This window comes from Sturnus vulgaris, chromosome 17 (assembly GCF_052056855.1).
Source record: "Sturnus vulgaris isolate bStuVul1 chromosome 17, bStuVul1.hap1, whole genome shotgun sequence".
NCBI lineage: Eukaryota > Metazoa > Chordata > Aves > Passeriformes > Sturnidae > Sturnus > Sturnus vulgaris.
Window position 1 is genome coordinate 2,958,996 of NC_142259.1, and position 19,974 is coordinate 2,978,969.

At 42.3% G+C, this 19,974-nt stretch overlaps 2 protein-coding genes across 3 annotated transcripts in view; one reads left to right on the forward strand and one right to left on the reverse strand.

Moving 5' to 3' along the window:
* CTCFL (CCCTC-binding factor like) overlaps positions 1–9,438 on the reverse strand; it is a 28,387-nt gene extending 18,949 nt beyond the window's left edge. For both annotated transcript variants that reach the window (XM_088175181.1, XM_088175182.1), the window contains exons 1-3: positions 9,291–9,438; positions 2,286–2,406; positions 1,324–1,412 (exon numbers count right to left, since the gene is read on the reverse strand). The gene's annotated coding sequence lies outside the window, so the exon portion shown is untranslated. The remainder of the gene's footprint in view (positions 1–1,323; positions 1,413–2,285; positions 2,407–9,290) is intronic.
* PCK1 (phosphoenolpyruvate carboxykinase 1) lies at positions 6,136–13,713 on the forward strand. The gene is made up of 10 exons (XM_014873827.2): positions 6,136–6,230; positions 6,436–6,710; positions 8,084–8,265; positions 8,873–9,076; positions 9,410–9,597; positions 10,488–10,650; positions 10,760–10,984; positions 11,090–11,221; positions 11,951–12,046; positions 12,627–13,713. The coding sequence occupies exons 2-10, from the start codon at positions 6,487–6,489 to the stop codon at positions 13,079–13,081; spliced, it is 1,869 nt and encodes a 622-aa protein (XP_014729313.1). The 5' UTR covers positions 6,136–6,230; positions 6,436–6,486; the 3' UTR covers positions 13,082–13,713.
* Positions 13,714–19,974: the final 6,261 nt, after the last annotated feature.

The window sequence follows — 19,974 nt, forward strand, 5'->3', positions numbered from 1 at the left end:
ATAGTGCTAAGCAGAAGTGTACAGTATGTAGGATTTCACCTGACCTGTTAACACATAAGAGTTTTCCAGTAAACAGAGGATTCGTTACAGGGACTATTGGTTTTTGTGCAATGTTGATTTTCCTCCAGCTGCCAGGTTCAAGAACCAAAAGGCATGTAGTGCTTGACATAGGCACATTTGCCTTCTGACCTTTAGGTGTAGCTTGGCTTTCATTTCTGCATAATCAGCTTTTCTATCCTGTTGTTTGGCTTTTTGTGTTATAAAATGCTTGAAATATTAATCAAAGCTGTTTTCCGGGGGAAAAAGTATAGAACAAATCTCACTTGAAAGAGAAAACATGGTTCAGCCCAAGTTGCTGCTTTTGTGTTGCTATTGAAGGAGAAAACAGTTTATATGTAAGTAAATGCTTTCCATTTCAAGTAAGAACTTACTATTTGTGTTACAGTAACCTAAGGAGAGCCCAGCAGGGACTGTCTGTGGCACAGACAAAAATGAGAAGAGATAATGATCACGTCTAATTAGGTTTTAAGCTCCTCTAGCCATGAACTATCAACCAAACTAGGAGAATTCATAAGAACAGAGAAAAATTGGCATTATCACCTCCCAACCCCCTTCCTAGGAACTTATAAAAGCTTGGGGATGTAGTTACGTGTCCAAAGTCAAATGGGTAATGCATAGCAGAGGAAGAAACAGAACCTAAACCTTCAGAATCTGCACCCACTCTTACTGGTTTAAGCCATCCTTCTTCAAAGGAGTTAGCTCAAGAAGGACGTAAAGAACTGTGACCAGTGGGTCAGACTGCATGTAACAAGGAACTGAAATGTTGAGGGAGAGCAAAGGTACATGGGAGGATTTAAAGAAAAGAGAAAAAGCCCATTGCACAGGTAGAGCTGGGTAACCCTGGAAGGACAGCTGCCAGCACTGCCAGCAGGCAAAGCATCACAGACAAATGAACGGCATGCAAAAGGAAGGAGCAAGGGGAGCCATGGCTGTCCAATCCAAGAAAAAATAAACAAATCCAGAATATGAAAAGGTGCTTCCATGTCATTTCTTTAGGCCTGAGGAGGTGAGGTCTCTGTAAAAGGGCACAGTTAGCAGAACACCAGGAAGCCAGAAACTCTTGAACAAGAGGTGCTTGAACTCATGTGCAAGGATTTGTCTGTTCCTTACCCAAGTAGGCAGCAGGAAGTCCTTGACAGATGCAAACACACACCTCTGTACTCACTCCAGCAAAGGCAACCATTTTTTATTTGCATTTTGGAGTCATCTGGGCTTTGTATGACTGAGCAGAGCAGATGCTGGAAGGTAAAGGGAAACACAAACCTTTTGTTGACTGGTTTTCACTCTGGTTAGTATGGTTTGTCCCCTTCTCTCCTGGCTGTGGTTCTGCTGTTCACCCAGCAAAAAAAAACCTGCAATAACAATGCAAAAATCATAATTCTGTTGTGGCTAGGGTAAAGTCAGTCAAAGTCTTGGTGTGCCCAAACTCTCCATATGACTGAGACCTTCTGCAGTAGATGAGAAGACCTCTCAAGCTAACAGAATTACACAACCTGGCCAGTGGTCAGGTACCTGTGGTTACAGAGCTCATTACTCACATATTCCCACCAATCCTTGACAGGATTTTTTTTTAAAAAAGGACAGTTTTCCTTTAGGGAAGAGTCCCCAGATTAGAGTCACAGCTCAAGAAATGGCTTCAGAGGAGTGACTGCTCATCAAAGTTAAAATTACATGTCTCAATCCCATCTCCAGAGCTGAGCCTGTAAAATTGAGCTTAAAAATAAAGTAATAATAAGAACAATAATAAGTATTTCATCTGTCAAAGCAGAACACCAAGTAAAAAAGCAACATGCCCATGGTGTAATGTCAGCCTTGGCATGTACTGTGGCACAACCAGGACTTTCCCTAAAACATAGCTCAGGATTGAGCACTTGAACCCGGTACTAAACTAAGCATCAAAGGTTGGTGACTTTGTTTAGAGGCCTTAAACATGCACCAGTGCATCTTCCTGGCTGCTGAAATTTGCTTCCATTTGTTTTGAGAAATGTCTGTCGTCAAGAAGAAAATGCTGGACAGGCTAATGGAAGTACAGTCTAATCGTGATATATCCCAGTTATTTTTTCCACTCCTCCGCCCTCAGAACAAGCCACTTCAGTTTGTACACGGGCCAAAAAACTTACATCACCTTTTGCAGGGATCCATATCTTGCAATATGCCCAACCCTGTATTGATTGGGAAAGGAGGTAAGAAGCAAGGTAAAGGCTCTGCCAGCAGGCTGCTGTTACCTGTAGTGGCTGGTGGCAGAGGCTCAGCCTCACGGCTCATGAAGCACACGTGGAGAGGAGTGTGCAGCACCGTGGCAGGGCCTCCAGACCTCCTGCAGACGGGTCAGTGCTGAAGAAGTGCCTGCAAGGAGAGGAGCTGTGAGGCGGAAATATCGCCCGGGTCTGGAACGAGCACTTGGCTCACTCACAGACTCTTTTGCAACCGCAGGCAATTTGCACGGTTCACGTTTTCTTTTGGAAATCGAGAGAACAATCCCTGTCCTGCTCTCTGTGAGCTTGCAAGGGCTGCCCTTGGATCTGGGCTCTGTGGCACCCAGGCCAGCAGCTGTTGGAGTGTGCTCAGCTCCACCACAGAAATAACAATCCAGAGGCAGTGCTCTTCCGTTAGTAGAACAACTCAGACAATCTTTAAAACACCTACAATTTTATATCAAAATACCCAGGTGACAAACTCTTTGGAGGTGACAATATGTAGAAGAATTAGCAATGGGAGGGAAGTAGAATTTCTCAGTATTATTACATGTCATTAGCAACTTTCAGATCTCACTGTGAGTGCTTTGTTGCACCTTGGTTTGTAGTGACGAGTTAAGCTTTCTAATGACACTTTTTCTGAGCATCTAAAAACCTTTACATTTATTGAGTTCTAGTAAGTCTGTAAAACCTGAGGTGCTCAAAAATTTCTGTTGTGAACAACCTGAATAGTGTCCATCAAAGGAAACATCCTAAAACCCCTCCTTTCAAGGCACTTGTTGAATATTATCATCTTAACATGTCAGATTCACACACGTTGAAATTATTTGACAGCTTCCAAGAAGGCACCTGATAAGCATCACATTCAAGTGTCAAGAAGCACAGAGAAAAGTGCCAAAAAAAGTTAAATCAGGAAAAATTGTATCAGCTATTAAATGAGCATAATAATGCAGTTACTACTAAAAAAGGTTTCTCTTTTAAATGGAAAATAAACTTTACGTTCAAGACAATTCTTTTTTAAGGGCCTTACATTTCCCCATACCACCTCCCATGTTTGCCATTCGTGAAATCTTCCAGAAAATGAATCCAGACAGTAGCACTCACTGGTACTGGGTGAACACCTCAAGACCACTGTAATTGAGCCATTGGAAGTGCTACATCTGGGTTTTTGTGTGGGAGACAGTGGGTGTTATGAGAATTCACCATCTTCACATAAAACCTTTAATGCCTTCTGTTGGCTGTCTGAAAGCTGAATCTCTAAATGAGAAGATTCTTGAAAAAAATCTTGGCCTTGATTTGCATATGCTCCAGTTATTTCATTGCACCAAATACTATGTGTGTTTTATATAGGGGCTTGAGGCTTACTGTGTGTTTGTGATATGCTTTGAGATCCTCTGATGGGAGGTGTTACCTAAATACAAGTAATTTGATGCTGAAGTGTCTAGAATTCCCAGTGGACATCTGTACTCGAGCCCTGCTGCCATCACAAATGAAAAACATTTGGAATCCTTAATGTGATTTTTAATGGACATATGTTCATAACACAGTGCCACCAATTTGGCATATTTAGTGTCTTCTCAAGAGAAGCCCACAGTTTGTATAGCAAGATTGTGGGAGGTTAGGATTGCAGTGTTAGAAAATTTGCACAACACCTGCCTGACTGTAATTTAATTGGCAGAAATTAATGCTCTGGGTTTGGGAATTTTTTTCCTCCTCTCAAAACCTAGAGACACTAGGACTGATTCTGCTGCATTACCCTGTTGTATGTAAGCTTTTATTCTGATTTTGTTTGTGCTGCAATATGACCATTTCCTGGTCTGCTGTCTTCCTGACAACTGAGCACTGCGGGCTTGCTCTGTTTTTTCTGTGTACACTGACTTACCTGTCAGCAAAAAAGCATTCAGTATTTTTGTATGTCTCTGAAAAAGGGTTCTGTTCAGTATTACTAAAGATTATGCTCCATTTTATTTTTAATGAAGGTATTTTATGATGTGTTTTAAAAGGAAAATATTTCTGATCAGCTCCACCAGCAACACAGTATGTGGACTCTGAAGACAAACACCAGCTTTGCCATTATTAAAATGGTTTTGGATTTTATCTTTGCTTACATCATAGCCCTATCTGGAGCAGCCTTTAGCACCTCTTATCCCACCAGATTTTTGTTTTCTTTTTCAGGAATGTTTGGCCTTGCCATGCATCAAGGACAGCCCCTGTTACCTCACTATTTTCTTCCCTTATTTACAGAACATTATAAAAGGCTTTGCAGGGGAGATAGAGAGTACAGTCCTAGGGGCTGTTCCCGCAGTGGGAGAGTCAGCTCTGCAGTATTGTAGACTTGCAGGGTAGGAAGATGAGTTGCAGTCCTGATCCCTGCTGCTCTGCCAGCCTGGCTTTTGGGGGTTGAAAGTCACTGCTGGCTGCCCCAGCAAGAACCTTGCTGGGAACATCCAGCTGCCTCACAAACCTGAGCAACAGCTGGGTTGTGAACACCCTTTATACAAGATAAGTCAATTTTGTTGCTTTATAGAACTCCTTGAAACTTAGTTGGGAATCCCAGATTTCCTGTTCTGCAAACTACCAGTGACAACCATGGTAAAAGCCCCATCAATACAGAAAAGTCACAAAAGCATTACCAGCATTGTCCAGGCTCCAGATGCTTTGGTAAGATTGGATATAAATAGAGTGAGAGGAAATGGCAGCAGGGTTATTTTTACAGTTCTGTTTGTCTGAATTACTTGAGTCTTCACACACCCAGACTGCATGGACAAATAGATACAAAGACCACATTTCTTTATGGTCACAGTGGTCTAAAATGGAATAGGGGAAGCTAAAGACAGGCCTGCAGAAACAGAAACAAGAGCGCAAAGTGTCTGAGGTCACACTGAGATAACACCCAGCATTATAAGAGTAGTAGTGGCTGTTGATATCAGATACTGCCACAACTGACTCAGATAGAGACTCAAGTCTGTCTGTGTGCACATGAACACAGTGCAGTTCACCCACAGAGCAACAGCGTGCATCCCCACTCCTGAGCAGTTCTGTGCTTTTGCTATGACTAATAATTTAGGGATGGGTAAATATTTTATGACACCTTTCTTGCCTAGAACTCCCAGTAAAATAAAACATAATATTTGAAAGAGGAGGTTAATTATTAGGCAGTTGCTGCTCTGCCTCTTCTGAGGTTGTAGCAATAGAAAATGACTGTTTAATTTGCAAGAGCCTAAAACAAGCCATAAGCAAAAACTTCCTTGCCTACACTGAAGGAACCTCAACACTTAGATTTATACTGCTCAGGATTTTTTTAGAATCACATAGACAAAAATAAGAGCTGTGGGCCTTGTGTATGTCATGGTTATTCAGGCCTGTCAGTGCTCACTGCTGAACTTTATACCCGGATCAGGCAGTGTTCCCAAGGTGAGTAAACACTCTTAGGACGAGCCTCCACTTCACAGCCAACTAGTGACCATCTGCCTACAAAATGTGCCAACTGCACTTTGCCTCCGTGCATGACCTCTGCTGTGTTCCTGGTTCCAGAAACTCTTTGTACTCAACCTTTCCCACACGCCGAGAAGTTATGACGTTTTTGATTTCAAAGCCAAATTAGAGCAAAGTTTGGTTAAACTGCTAAATTTTGTAATTGCTTCAAAACAGCAAACCCAGAGGCTAAGAACCTCCGCCTTCAGCATTCATTAATCAAGCCTGTTAAATGATTACCCCGCCAGGGCTTCGTTGTTGACAACTCTGCATGATGACAATGTCAGTGGCACTGTTCCAAGACACATCCAGTGGTGATGTAAAGGACAAGCCTCCTTCACCTCAACTGGTGGGATGGACACTACCATGAAGAATATTTAAGGAAGGAGGTGCATCCTTGGAAAGCAGCGATTGCAGGAGAGCTCCAAGGCACGCGAAGCGGGCTCAACTGGAAGGTACAGCAAAATCCTCTCTGGCATCCAGCTCTGCCTTACATAGACAGTAAGTAGAATGGCCTCTCTTTTTTTCACCCTAAATTAGTAGAATGGCTTCTGTTTTTCCCACCTTGAAATTAGCAGTGGTCCAAATTCCCTACCTTGATTTTAAAGCAATAGTCAAGTCCACTGCAAATTCTTTGTGTTACATGTTAGGCTTTGTGACACTGGTTAGTAAAGTACGCTAACAAAACTAATCTATTTGATTTTAGATTTTGGTCAGTATTTTATAGCCATCCACAAGATCCACAACAGCTTCAATAATGCCCCCACAGTTGAAAGCCGAGATGAATGTCATGCCCAAGGTTGTCCAGGGGGATTTGGAGAGTCTGTCTCCAGAAGCGAGGGATTTCATTGAAACCAATGCCAAGCTGTGCCAGCCTGAGTGCATTCACATCTGTGATGGCTCCGAAGAAGAGAACAAGAAACTTCTGGACATCATGGTAGAACAAGGCATGATCAAGAAGCTGAACAAGTATGAGAACTGGTGAGTAACATAAACGAAGTCAAGTATCATCTCAGAATTGGAAAATTCATTTTCTATCCTATTTACTTTAAAAACTTCTTATAACTCTCCAATATTTGCTTTCCATGAACATTTTGGAACTTCAGCTTACATAGGTGAAATACTCAGGAAAAGCAAACTTTTTCCTCTAAAAATTAGCATAAATCATATTATTCAACTGGACTATCAACTGTACTTTTTCTCTATTGATTAGTTACATCAGGGAACTGAAATAATGTCATGAGACTTAAGCAACTTATCATTAGCAATGGCTAAATATTATTGAGCAAATCTTCTTTGGAAGAATTCTACTATTTTAGCCAATTAGTTAATTCATCATATACTTTTTTGTGGCATTCAAATAGGTCTGTGGGTGTTCAAATATTATTCAGTACAGGCATTATTCATATCATGCCGATGAGCTTTGACTCTAATGTATTCTGCAAATAGTTTTTTCAAATATTTCCTAATTTCTCCCAACTAACTGAACATGAAAGGAGAATATTAACAAGTGCATACTCGAGAATTACGTGCCAACCATGAGATCTTCATGGGAGAAATCTGCAAAGACTTCTGAATAACTAAAGTGCAGGAATTTGGCAATCTGTTTGCAGACTATTTGGGAGAGAAAAGGGCAAGATTCACCAGATAAATTATTCATTGTTAATTATATGCTTAGCTGTAGTGATGATGGTTATGACAGCCCAACTAGAACATTTTTATACTCGTGGAAAATTTCCATGCACAGAGGTGAAAATGTAAAACAATCCCCTCTATTGTAAATAGATGGCAAAAATTCCTTAGAGAGGAAAAAAAATCCCTTTTAATAAACTCCTTCACTTTTAATGATCGTGCTTATACTCAGTATTTCCTTTGTGCTGCCTCCAACTTAAGGGACTATGCCAATCTACTAAACTGGGTTCTGATCCCTCTGGCACTTATACCAACACTTAAACTACTTTCCTTGGCATCCACTTAGCTTGAGGCATCATTTTGTGGTCCCCATACAAAACAACTTCACACCGATGAGAATGAGACTTAAATTAAAGATTAACTTTTCCCTGAAAGTTATCAACAGACAATAAGGCTGAGATAAGAGGCAAAGGAGTATTAACATGTAACAAGAATTTCCTAGGCCATATAATTTGTTACTCTTACTGGAAAGTCATTAAATAATTTATCTGAAAGAATGTATCTGACTGATTTTTGAGATGATCTGTTATACTGCTTTGCCACTAATTTTTGCCTTACAAAGCATTGTTTTAGTAATTTTTTGTGCTAAAGTGGTCCCACAGAAAGGAAAAATGCTATATTGATAATTAAAGACTAATTTCCTGATTTTTGGTGAAATGCAGCTGGTTGGCTCTCACTGATCCAAGAGATGTGGCAAGAATTGAGAGCAAAACTGTCATCATCACTCAAGAGCAGAGAGATACCACTCCAATACCTAAAACTGGAACAAGCCAGCTGGGGCGCTGGATGTCTGAGGAAGATTTTGAGAAAGCCTTCAACACCAGGTTCCCAGGCTGCATGCAAGGTAGGCAAGAAAATGATGATTGACACTGAACTTTCAGCATTGCTGAGGCACTTATAGTGTTGCAAGTTACTGTAATCTTTAAAGAACCATTTGAGCTCAAGATTTAGCTTTATACTCGTGATAATGACTTCAGTGATCTTATGCAGGTCTTTCCATAGAACCAAATACAAGGGAAAGGACAGTGCTCAGTCTCTTTCCAGCACTGTTGTTTTCCTAAAGAGTGGCAAAGCACAAAACTTTCTGTGACTTGGTTCAGGAAGTCACAGAGCAGCTGAGGAGCAGATAGGAAGTGAGATGAGAATGAAGGACCCTCCATCCACAGTAATAATTTCAGATTCAGGGATTTACACTAACAGAGAACTTGGCCTTCACTCCCACTTACTCCTGGCTAGACAATCTGTCTGAACTGCTGCTTTCAGCATTTAAGATAAAACTTCTTGCTTCACAATTAGACAAACAGAAAGCTGCAGCTCTTTAAACACCATTAGAAGCTCTCACAAGACAAACAGTTTTAAAGGACTGAGAAACAACCTCCATGTTAATAAAGGTTACTTCAAAAGTTCCTTGTTTTGCTCTTGGCCACATCTTGCTACTCCCTGTTTTGCAGGACGTACAATGTATGTCATCCCCTTCAGCATGGGGCCTATTGGGTCACCTTTGTCCAAGATTGGGATCGAGCTGACGGATTCACCCTACGTAGTGGCCAGCATGAGGATCATGACACGGATAGGAACAGATGTTTTGAAAGCCCTGGGCAATGGAGAGTTTGTAAAATGCCTTCACTCAGTTGGATGCCCTCTGCCATTAAAAGGTAAGAGCCATTAAAAACTCCTGGAGCCATTAAAAACCCCTATAAATTCCCAGGGCTGTGTTTTGGAGTTGAGTGCATGTCCTCAGCACGTGGTTCACCCTCACCATGGAAGACCAGGGTGGTTCTGTAACAGCACTAGAATCAAAACTCAGTTAAAGGAATCAAAGCTCAATGAGAGTTTGATGGGAAGGAGATTATTATCCCTAGTACTTACCAGGGATTTCCTTGAAGCATCTGCTGAGGGTTGCTGTCAGAGGCACGATGCTGATGAAACAACAGCGTGATCAAGCATGGAAATTGCTGCATTCATGAGTACAACATTCTGTTCTGCAGAGCCATTAATCAACAACTGGCCGTGCAACCCGGAGCTGACGCTGATTGCTCATCTCCCGGATCGCAGGGAGATCATTTCGTTTGGCAGCGGCTACGGAGGAAACTCCTTGCTGGGGAAGAAATGCTTTGCTCTCCGGATTGCCAGCAGACTGGCCAAAGAGGAGGGCTGGCTCGCAGAGCACATGCTGGTAAGAGCTGTTAAATCTTGTGTGTTTGAGCAGCCCTTAAACCCCAAATTGGAGCCACATAAATCCATCAGCCGTCTCGCCATCAGTGAAATTAGTCTCATATGGATAGTCCTGGAACTGTAGATAGGAATCTGTCACGTGCCAGGCTCACGAGGAAGAGAAAACTGCTTGCAAGGCCAAGTACTCAACATTTAAAATAGGACCTGTAATGGCATAAAACAAGCAAGATTTGGAGCTTCTGAGAGTGACTTCTTGTAGGCAGACCCAGGTACTTGAGCAGAGCCTGAACATCACCACTGGACCAAATTATAAAGTGGTCTGTGCACTCAAAAACCTGCAAATATCACATTTTCTAAGGGAGTTCTGCTGTGTAACCTTGCTGGCTTTAATTTCTGCTGTCCTTTAAACATTCTACCACCATAAAATACCACTGAAAAAAAGGATTTCAAAGTGCATAAGAGAATAGCCTTAGAAAAAATATCTGTGGTCTTTGAGGAGCAGAAGTATCCATGCACAAAGTGTTTTCCCTTCACTCCACTTGTGCAGCCAAAATAATATTGCCTGGTTTTCTTCTGTCTCAACAGGGAAACACAGATGTATGCTGTCTTTAGTCAGCAAGATAAAAATAAATGTTTATTGTATAGAGACTTAGCATTTTAAAAAACTATAATAATTTCTTACAGATATTCTAATGGCAAGAAGAGTTGACTCTCTGATTTAAAAAGTACAGCTTGAGTTATTTGTCAACAATATTATGTGGTGCTTCTTCTGTAGGAACAAATGTGCATAATTAAATATTTTATCATTTCCACTTGCTGGGAGACAATCTCCAAAATGAAAAGTGCAAGAAGAAAAGACTGTGTTTAACAGTTGCATTAATTTTTCAATAGATCCTGGGAATTACCAATCCAGAAGGTAAAAAGAAGTACTTTGCTGCAGCATTCCCTAGTGCATGTGGAAAAACTAACTTGGCCATGATGAACCCAAGCCTGCCAGGATGGAAAATTGAGTGTGTGGGTGATGATATTGCCTGGATGAAATTTGATGAACAAGGTATGGAAATTAAATTGGAATGTTTTATAGGTGCAGTAAGACATGCTACAAACTTCTGGATAGAATTAAATCAGTATGATTTACTTATATTTTGTCACTTAACTTCCAGGCAACTTAAGGGCAATCAATCCTGAAAATGGCTTCTTTGGTGTCGCTCCTGGAACCTCAGTCAAAACAAACCCCAATGCTATTAAAACCATATTCAAGAACACCATCTTTACCAACGTGGCAGAAACCAGCGATGGAGGTGTTTACTGGGAAGGCATTGATGAGCCCCTGCCAGCTGGAGTAACAGTGACCTCCTGGAAGAACAAGGATTGGACCCCAGACAACGGTACCCAGCCCACACCATGGCCCTCTCTTGGCTTTCTTTGAAATTAATGAAAAAAAATCTAAGTTAATTCTGCCATCGTGACCTTTTTCTTGTGTTCCTGTGCAGGAGAACCTTGTGCTCACCCCAACTCCAGGTTCTGCTCCCCAGCCAGGCAGTGCCCCATCATGGACCCAGCGTGGGAATCTCCCGAGGGCGTTCCCATCGAAGGCATCATTTTTGGAGGCCGCAGACCAGCTGGTAAGAAATGCAGCAGCCACGTTTCCAGACTGAAGGGCTGGCCACAGAAGGGCTGACACACAGCTGGGCACAGACACGGGTTTTGCTTTCACAGCTGCAAAAGCAAGGAAATAACCACGTTAGTCCAATTTCCCTGTGTTAGGCTTTGGCACAAACGCTTCCAGCCACTGGTGTTTCAGTGTCTGAGTTGTTTGATGTTAACACAAAGCAGGTAATGAGAATAAAGGGCTGGAGAGAGATCAGGACCCACTAACGTGGGTAGTAGACACATAGAAAATTGCTGTATTGGTCTCAATTTGCCTGTAGTTTAAGTAGTTCAGTAAGCAAATGGTCAGAGAAATTAATCAGTTTTAGATAGTTTAAAGAAAAGGAAGTAAAATAAATTGTTCTGCTAAAGGTCACCTAAAGTTGGAAAAGGAATAGAAGTAATGCTCGGTCTGATCTAATATGACCACAGGACCAGATTCTATTTCCACTAAAATCTGCTAGAGATTCTGATGTCCCAGATATCTCCCACTGTATGTGTTCAATAATCAGTAGCCAGTTTTGAAAACATTCAGTTAAACTTCTTTGCTGTAAGAGAGCAGGAAATGAACTGATTTTAAAAAACAGGAAAAATTAGAATACATTATCCAGTAACACGCATTCAGCATTATTTCAGACAGCAAAACTTGTCATAAAAATATTTCTGGACCTCTAATTACTGAAGTGTGGTTTTTTTCTTTATAGGTGTCCCTCTTGTATATGAGGCCTTTAACTGGAAGCATGGAGTATTTGTAGGAGCAGCCATGAGATCTGAAGCAACAGCAGCTGCTGAGCACAAGGGTAAATCAAAATTTAATCTGCCTACCTGTATTAAAAGCAGGCCCCACTGGACTGCCTGCCCTCTCCTTCCCCCTGCTCTTTCACATTTCAGTCTTGGCAGCTAATTTTGCAACCTGTGCATTTTCACAATAGAAAATATTTGTACTGGAATTAACAGCCAAATTCTCTGTAAAAGTCAAATTAAGCAAAATAATCCCTTAGGTGGCAAGCATAGAGAACAGGATGCAGGCACAGGGTTGCCAGAAGCCTTGACAGGGAGTTCTTGTTACAGTCTGGGATAAACAAATTTAAATTTTCTCTTCTGCTAGAGCTCAACATAAATGCGTGAATGATAGCCATCTCTTGAGGATCTTCATTTAAGCTGCTTGACATGAGATTTAAGAAATTTAATAACAAAAATTAATTTAATTTGTACCTTTTGTGCATCAAGGATAATGCTTGTCTAGTTTCTTAAAGCTCTTTGGTTCAGAAGGGTGGTGAAGGGATCACAGGTACTAAATCCTGGGAGGATCTGAATCTTTCTGCTTTAGAAGAAATGTGTTATTTATTCCCTTACCTTCTCCATCTGTGTTTCAAACAGGCAAAATCATTATGCACGATCCATTTGCCATGAGGCCTTTCTTTGGCTACAACTTTGGCAAATACTTGGCCCACTGGCTGAGCATGGCCCATCGTCCAGCTGCAAAACTACCCAGGATCTTTCACGTTAACTGGTTCAGGAAAGACAGCCAAGGGAAATTCCTGTGGCCTGGCTTTGGAGAGAATTCCCGTGTGCTGGAGTGGATGTTCAACAGAATTGAAGGGAAAGCCTCTGCCAAACCAACTGCCATAGGTTACATCCCTACGGATTCTTCTTTGAACTTGAAGGGGTTAGAAGATGTCAACCTGACCGAACTGTTTGATATCTCTAAAGAGTTCTGGGAAAAGGAGGTAGAAGAAATCAAGCAATACTTTGAAGTGCAAGTTAATGCTGACCTTCCCTATGAAATAGAAAGGGAAGTGCTTGCCTTAGAGATGAGGATAAAACAGCTGTGAGCTGATCAAACCCACAAGGATTTATCAATTCGCACATACTAAGACAGGGCAAACACATTTTACCAAATCACCACTGAAAGCATAGCAGCACACTGATGGGCAGGGGGTTATAATGAAAGTAGGTCATAGCTTAGTTAGAATATAGATACAGAGACATTCTAGAAATAACTCCAGACCTAATGATTTATAACTACATCGGTTGTTGTGAATAGGTGAGCAGCTGTGGGAGTGCACGTGAACAGGGTCTGAAACCCCTGCTCTGTCACTTACATGCACACAGAGCCATGATGGGTGTAAATTATTTGCCTAGTTCTGCATATACAATCCAAACCAATCCAGCCTTCAAGTTGTAGCATGTTGTTTCCATCACAGAAACCTCTGGAGTCTCAGACTCCACTGGGAAGAGGAGAGAAAATTAGATGCTGTATATATGTATTACCTAAACATATTTCATGTCTTAAATACTTTTTAGAAAAATGAAGTTGTAACTTCTATCAGAGTGAAAGATGACTTTATATTACTAATGCATATTTAAGATATTGCTATTATATATTACTCATGTTCCTGTGATTTCCAGATGTTTTGAATGGCTTGTTCTTAAACTATAAAATAAATGTTTATACAAAATATTACCTCATTTCCAGTATTCTTGCTGTTTATAAATTGCATGCATATAAATTGAGGCTCCTGTCAGTACCACAGCACAGGGAGAGATGCACATGTGGAAGTTAGATGTTGACTAGAGTTGATCTGCTACTCCTGAGCCAACTAGTTTAAGCCACATACTGTCTTTGCAACTTCGATTCAAGCCAAAGGAATGATCCAAAAATTATGATACCAGCTGTGAGCAGTCATCCAGATGCTGACACACTCTCCATAGCTGGGCATTGTTAGTTACTGCAGGCATTTATAAAATAAACTACCCTCTAGGAAAGCCCCATATTAGGACCTTGCTCATTTGTTAAAGTCATAGGATTTGTCCATGTTCCACAGTACCTTGGCTTTTGCAAGAGTAACGAGTGCAGCTGTTGAAGTAAAGACAATTTGGGAAAAAGTTTTCCAGATTTGTCGGGATGCCTAAAGCCTTAGAGCTCAATGAAAATCAGGGTAGGAACCTGTTGGCTTCCTTGTAGAGCCAAGACACTAAAACCAGCCCATGTTCTCCCAATTAGAGGTGTCATTTATGTGCTTCCCACATCCCTGGCAGGTATCCTGGTTTTTCACTTTGAATGCTTGATCTCCCAAAACATATTGCAAATATTTGCTTAGCAAAAAGAAAATCGCTTACATTGTGTAATAAGCCTTTTTACAGACCCTGCTTCCTTGCAGAGCAAACAGTGCCAGGGCTCATCAACAACTGCCCTTCAAAGTTTGCTAGGAGAGGTCACATAATCTGAAAAGGCTCTAAGTATCCCCTGACCCCATGTTTAAGACTTAACACAAACATTATCAGTTCTGAAGTGAATAATAGAGCCCAAGTCAATGCATAGGTCACACAAAGAACAGATAATGGAAAGCTGTGATGGAAGTGGAGGAGAGTGGTGCAGCGTCTGTGGAGGTGATCAAAATCACATCTGCATCTCCTATAGGGTCAGCTATTTGTGTCCTCTTGAGTGGGCTCCAAATTAACAGAAAAATCAAGGTGGAAGTCAGTCAGAGGAAGAGAGCCAAAGAAGACTGGAATATGCACTCCTTAAATTCAAGCATTTCTATCAAGTGTATAAAAAGTTGTTAATAAAGTAATTCTATAAATAGCTGATGAGAAGCCTGGGCCATTCAAAACTGATGTGACAGTACTGGACTGGTATTTGGATATATCTAAGGAAGAACAAGGAGAGCTGAGAAAATCTGTCCTGGAAATATCAGAGAGTTATGGCCAGTTACAGCCTCAGGATTTCCTGTGGACCTCGGGAGAGGATGTCAGCCCTGAGCAGTGCAAAATCGTTCCAGGCACAGCTTGAAATGCTTCCCAGGAGATGTACAGAAGCTTGGGGCTTTCCAGAGCTCTCTGAGCACTCCAGTGTGCTGCTCTGCCTTCCCAAACACAACCAGGCTCACTGGAGTGTTCCAAAGAAACGACTCCTACTTCCTGCCAGGGGAATCTGTGCCAGGGGCCCAAGCCCAGCAGGCATATGGACATGGGAACACCAAGTGTCACTTCTCCCATAAAATGCTGCTCCATGAGGAGATGTAGATACCATCTCTGAGGTCTTACAGCACACACCCAGCTCTAGCAACACTGGTGCTATAAAATGCTAACTGCCTTGAGAACATCTTACCCAGCCCAAAACTCTCGCTTTCATATTCTGACTAAACCCCTGCTTTCTCCTCCTCATCCCAAGAAATCAGGGAATTTTCCTTTCTTTCACCACCACTCATGTTCTGCTCTGGGTGTTTTTTCCACGTAACACACCACAACACATGGACAGTGCCTATTACGAGCTCTTCTAGCAAAGAGTATTTAAACCATTTGTGGTTCTCCCACTGCACACATTTTAACCACATGCACCTTTTCAAACACTGCCCAGAGACACAGATCATTCCGGAAACCAGAAAATAGGGAAAAAACCTGCTGCACTGCTAAGAATGAGAACAAGAAAATGAGTTTTTGCGTGAGTCATTCAACAGTTCCTTTGTATGTAAATATATCCTCAAGCCATCAGCATCTATGGGGAGTACAATTTACATTTTGAATGATCAAAATGTTTAGTATTGGCAGAGAAAATGTTTAAAAAGAGAGAAGGCGGTGGTTTAAAATTTAGAAACTTAGTCAACTGTGCCAGATTATGATCTCAACTCTTCTCCCTCCAACAAATACTATGCTCCATAAAAACAAAATGCTTTTAAATGGAAATTTGGAAGTTCCCCTGATTTTCAGAAGAAAGAGGGGAAGGCAACAAATGCAATAAATTTCAGCAAATTAGTAGAGAAATCTAAAACTTGGCCTATTAAATGCAATTCAGAGAAGGGAAGCACAGGCAAGACTAACACATGAAGTGTACAGAGCCATAACATTTGCAACAGCTGTGTTATGAAATGCACTTGGTATTCTGGGAAGTGAGAAACAAAATACTTTGTTAAAACACTTGTGGATGTACCGGTGGCTTAGAAGAAGAGAGAGACAAAATTAAAATCACAGTTTAACCATTGATGCTCTTGAGCATAGGATCTCTGGTACCTTGTTTGTGCCACGGTTCACTGGACAAACTGTGATGGCTGCACCACATCCAGGGAAGGCTGTGCTCAAATACCTTAAACTTAGCTCAGTCCCTCAGGCAAGAAGTCTGGTCCCAGTGCCAAGTGCTCCTGATAGCACAGATAAATCCAGAGCTCAGACCTAGACCTTGGCCCAATCCTTGCACAGGTTGAGAAGCCTCCAAGCCTGATGCCATCCTTTGGACTCATTTCTCATGTTTCAAGGTCAGGTTTTAACTGTGTTTTGTCTTGTTCCTTCAAATCCCCTTCTCAGATGTCAGTCTCAACAGTAATTAACTTGAGTATATAAGATATCCACGCACCTGGATTCTGTCAACATCATGAAGGTTAAACCAAAAAAATAAATAAACCTGAAAAGCAGCGTCCAGCTTGCTGCAGAACTTGTGTCGGAAAATAGTGAAACCGAACTTCAAACCTCTCACAATTCTGGGATGATATTTTCAGGAAAAAGAAGAAAAATTCAGAGAAATGGCATTTGTGCTCTGGGAAATGCTGTTTTCCAAAAACCTTGGCTACCATAGTAACATGATTTATTCCATACTTGCGGCAGTGTAGTCAGTCATCTCCCCAGCTGAAAGACAATGATTGTAACTAGAGATGTACCTGGCTGGAAGGCTGTGGGAACGCTGCTATGGATTGCAAAGCAGAGCACTCCAACCTCCAAATTAGTGATTGTTAGTGTTGAGCGTGGAGGACATTTCTGGCAGAGGTTGAACCTCAGCAGTACAGAAGGGCACGTTGGTCAAACGAGTGTTGGCAAATCCCCCTCACTGAGATTCCAAACCACGTCCTGCCCCATCTGTGTGTCCTTATGCAAAACAGCTAGGTGGGGAAAATGAGAAAGAAAAAAAACCTACTCTAATTGCTATTGTATTCCTTTACTGCATTCTGCAGCCACCATGGATATTTGGCTGCAAAATTTTACCAGAGAAGAATTTTGTGAGCAAATTGCAGAAATCCACGTATGTTAATATGCAAAATTCAGGCTATGTCAGATCCTTGCAAACACAATCATGGTTATGGTGCCTTTGCTGTAAGAGGCCATTCAAAAGACCTCTGAGATGTCTCTACCCAGCGTGGAGGGCTTTGTTCTGCCTTTGATGCCATCAGTGACAATCACCTTGAATTTCTTTTGCTCCTTCTCACACTGGTGCTTCTTGCGTTTTTTCCAGTGTAAATGTGACCAGACATAGGTTCTGAGATGATTCTCCTTCAACTTTCCTTCAAGCTGATAAGCTGCAAACAGAACTTGTTCTAATACACATCCCTGAAATGTTCTTTGTGTCTTCTTTGGAAATGTCAGATGTTGACCATTGGAAAAGGGAAAACATCTGGTTTAATCCTCCCGAAGGAGCATATCAAAGTTTTTGTGCTGTTTTTTATGCAGCCTCAAGGCCTTTTATTCAGCTAAAAAATCCCTTTGTAAACTGCTGCATTTCATTTTTGTTGGTTTTGCTCTTTTTTTGAACCAAGACCATAGTTTCTGTTCCTTTTCTTGTAAAGCATCACAAGGCCATTTCCCAGGTTGAGATGGCCAAGGAACAGTCCCTCCCAGAAACTTGATCCTGATAAACAGCTGTTCTCCAGCACAAACTAAGTTCATCCTCCACAGAAAATAGCTCCCAGGCTCACAATAAATAGATCTTACCCCTGCTGTGTATAGATCTGTGGGCTTTAAACTAAACTGATAGTCTGAACTTGTCATCCTTCCCATCTCATCAGAAATCGTAGAAAGGGCCTGTCACCATGGTGGAGGCTGGCACAGCAGCAGCACAAATGCCAGCTCTGAACGTGAATAGAACAACAAAACCTCATTTTACCCACTGGAAACCATCACTATATTTATCTGTGTCTTCCTGAACAGATGAGAAACTTCCCATGGTGTTCTGGAGCTCCAGATCCTGAGATCAGCTATGAATAGAGGCTTTAAATTTATCCGAGGTTGGGAAGAGACTAAAACCTAAAGCTACAAGATGAAGCAGTTCAGCAGGCTGGGAAGCAGCAGATCCTTGCAAGGGGCATGGAGATGAATTCCCACCCACAGGGTGAACAATATGACCATCCATGTCCATGCTGTGGAAGTGGGGTGACTTTGGATGAGGTGGAATCATGAGGGGTACAACTCTCCCAGGAGTTATTCCTGCTGGCAGGAGCCAGAAAGGTGCTGAGACCCACGGGAAGCTTCTGCCTTGACCCTCACTGAGCACCCTGACTCCCCTGTTCCCTTCCCAGTTCTCATTCAGGTCTGCCCAGGCTAAGGTAAGTGTGCCTGGACTTTTGTTCCTCCTCAGTCCCTGGATTCATGGAGAGCCACACAGCCAGGACAGGGGAGCTGGACAGCAGAGCTCCCACTGGCTTTGGTGGTGGCCACAAGAATCTGCACATAAACAAACCCCAGCAAAAACCCCACATTCAGCCTGGTTTTTCCTATCAAAGTGATACTACCAATGGTTATGTTAGGCTCCAGAGGTAAGCAATAAGGGGGGAAGAAAAAGCTAAAAATTATCTGTAAATTTAAACTAGGACAAAGGTTGGGAAAGGGAGGGGGAGGCTGTTTGAGAGCTGTGGGTTGAGTGGTAGTCTTGGAGCACAAAAACAATAGCCTTCTGACACTAATAAGTAGAAGCAAGCCTTGGATTCCGTGGAGTTTTCTTGGTCTTTATTCTATAAAGACAGAAATCTGGCTCTATTTCATCATAGTTATCTACACTCAGGCACCCCTCCACCCTTGAAGGAGATTAGTAGTGATAATGCATCTGGTACCTGCCCCAGCAATAACAGATCTATGTGGAGAAGATTACAAGAAATTGTTTGGACTTCTGCCCAGTCCTAGAAGTCCCACCAAGCATTTCCAAAAGTCCCATCAGTTTTTACGGCTTGTCTCTCAAGAAGGCTGCAGAAACCTACATGAGGGAGAGACTTTAAAAAGATTTTTGCAGACATTTATTTCTGGCCAAATTATGATTGCTTGGAGGAAAAAGAAGCCACCATACAAATCTTGTTAGAGACTTCAGCAGGAACTCACAAACCCATGCAGAACCAAGATAAGCTAAAAAAAGCAATTGCATCCAGGAAGGAAAGACAGACCAGCCAGCCAAATGCAACTCTTAATTCCAACCCGTGACAGACCCCTGGGGCAGCTCCAAAGCCACTTAGCACAAGTGTGGAGCTGGGCCAGGAGGAGTCGCTGGCACCAGAAGAGCAGCTCTGGCAAGTCCCCGCTGCAATTTGGTGATTTGCTGAGGGGGACAGGCTCAGACAGGCTGGGTAACCTCAGGACCACTCCCCACCCCCAAAACCCCCCAAGCTGACAGCTCCAGGGACACTGTGATCCCTGAGCTCCCTGCACATGTAGGAAAGCAGAGAACAGCACAGCTGTCGTCAACACAAAAACACGGCGGCCGTGCTCGGAGCAGCTTGGCTGGAGCCTGGATCAGCCGGCTCAGTCCAAGGTCTGAAGGGCAATCTGCCTTCCAGGACTCCTGCAGCTCCAGGGAACCGTGTCCTGGAGCAATATCTGTGACTGGGCAGCCCAAAGGCTCCCTGCACATGCCCTGCAAGCACCGTGCACTCTGCGTGTTACACGGGAGGTGAATTTCCCAGGGAACCCAGGGGATTAAACAACACATGGAGCATCTTGAGAGGTTAAAGGTTAATCCCTGTGTCCCTCACAGCCC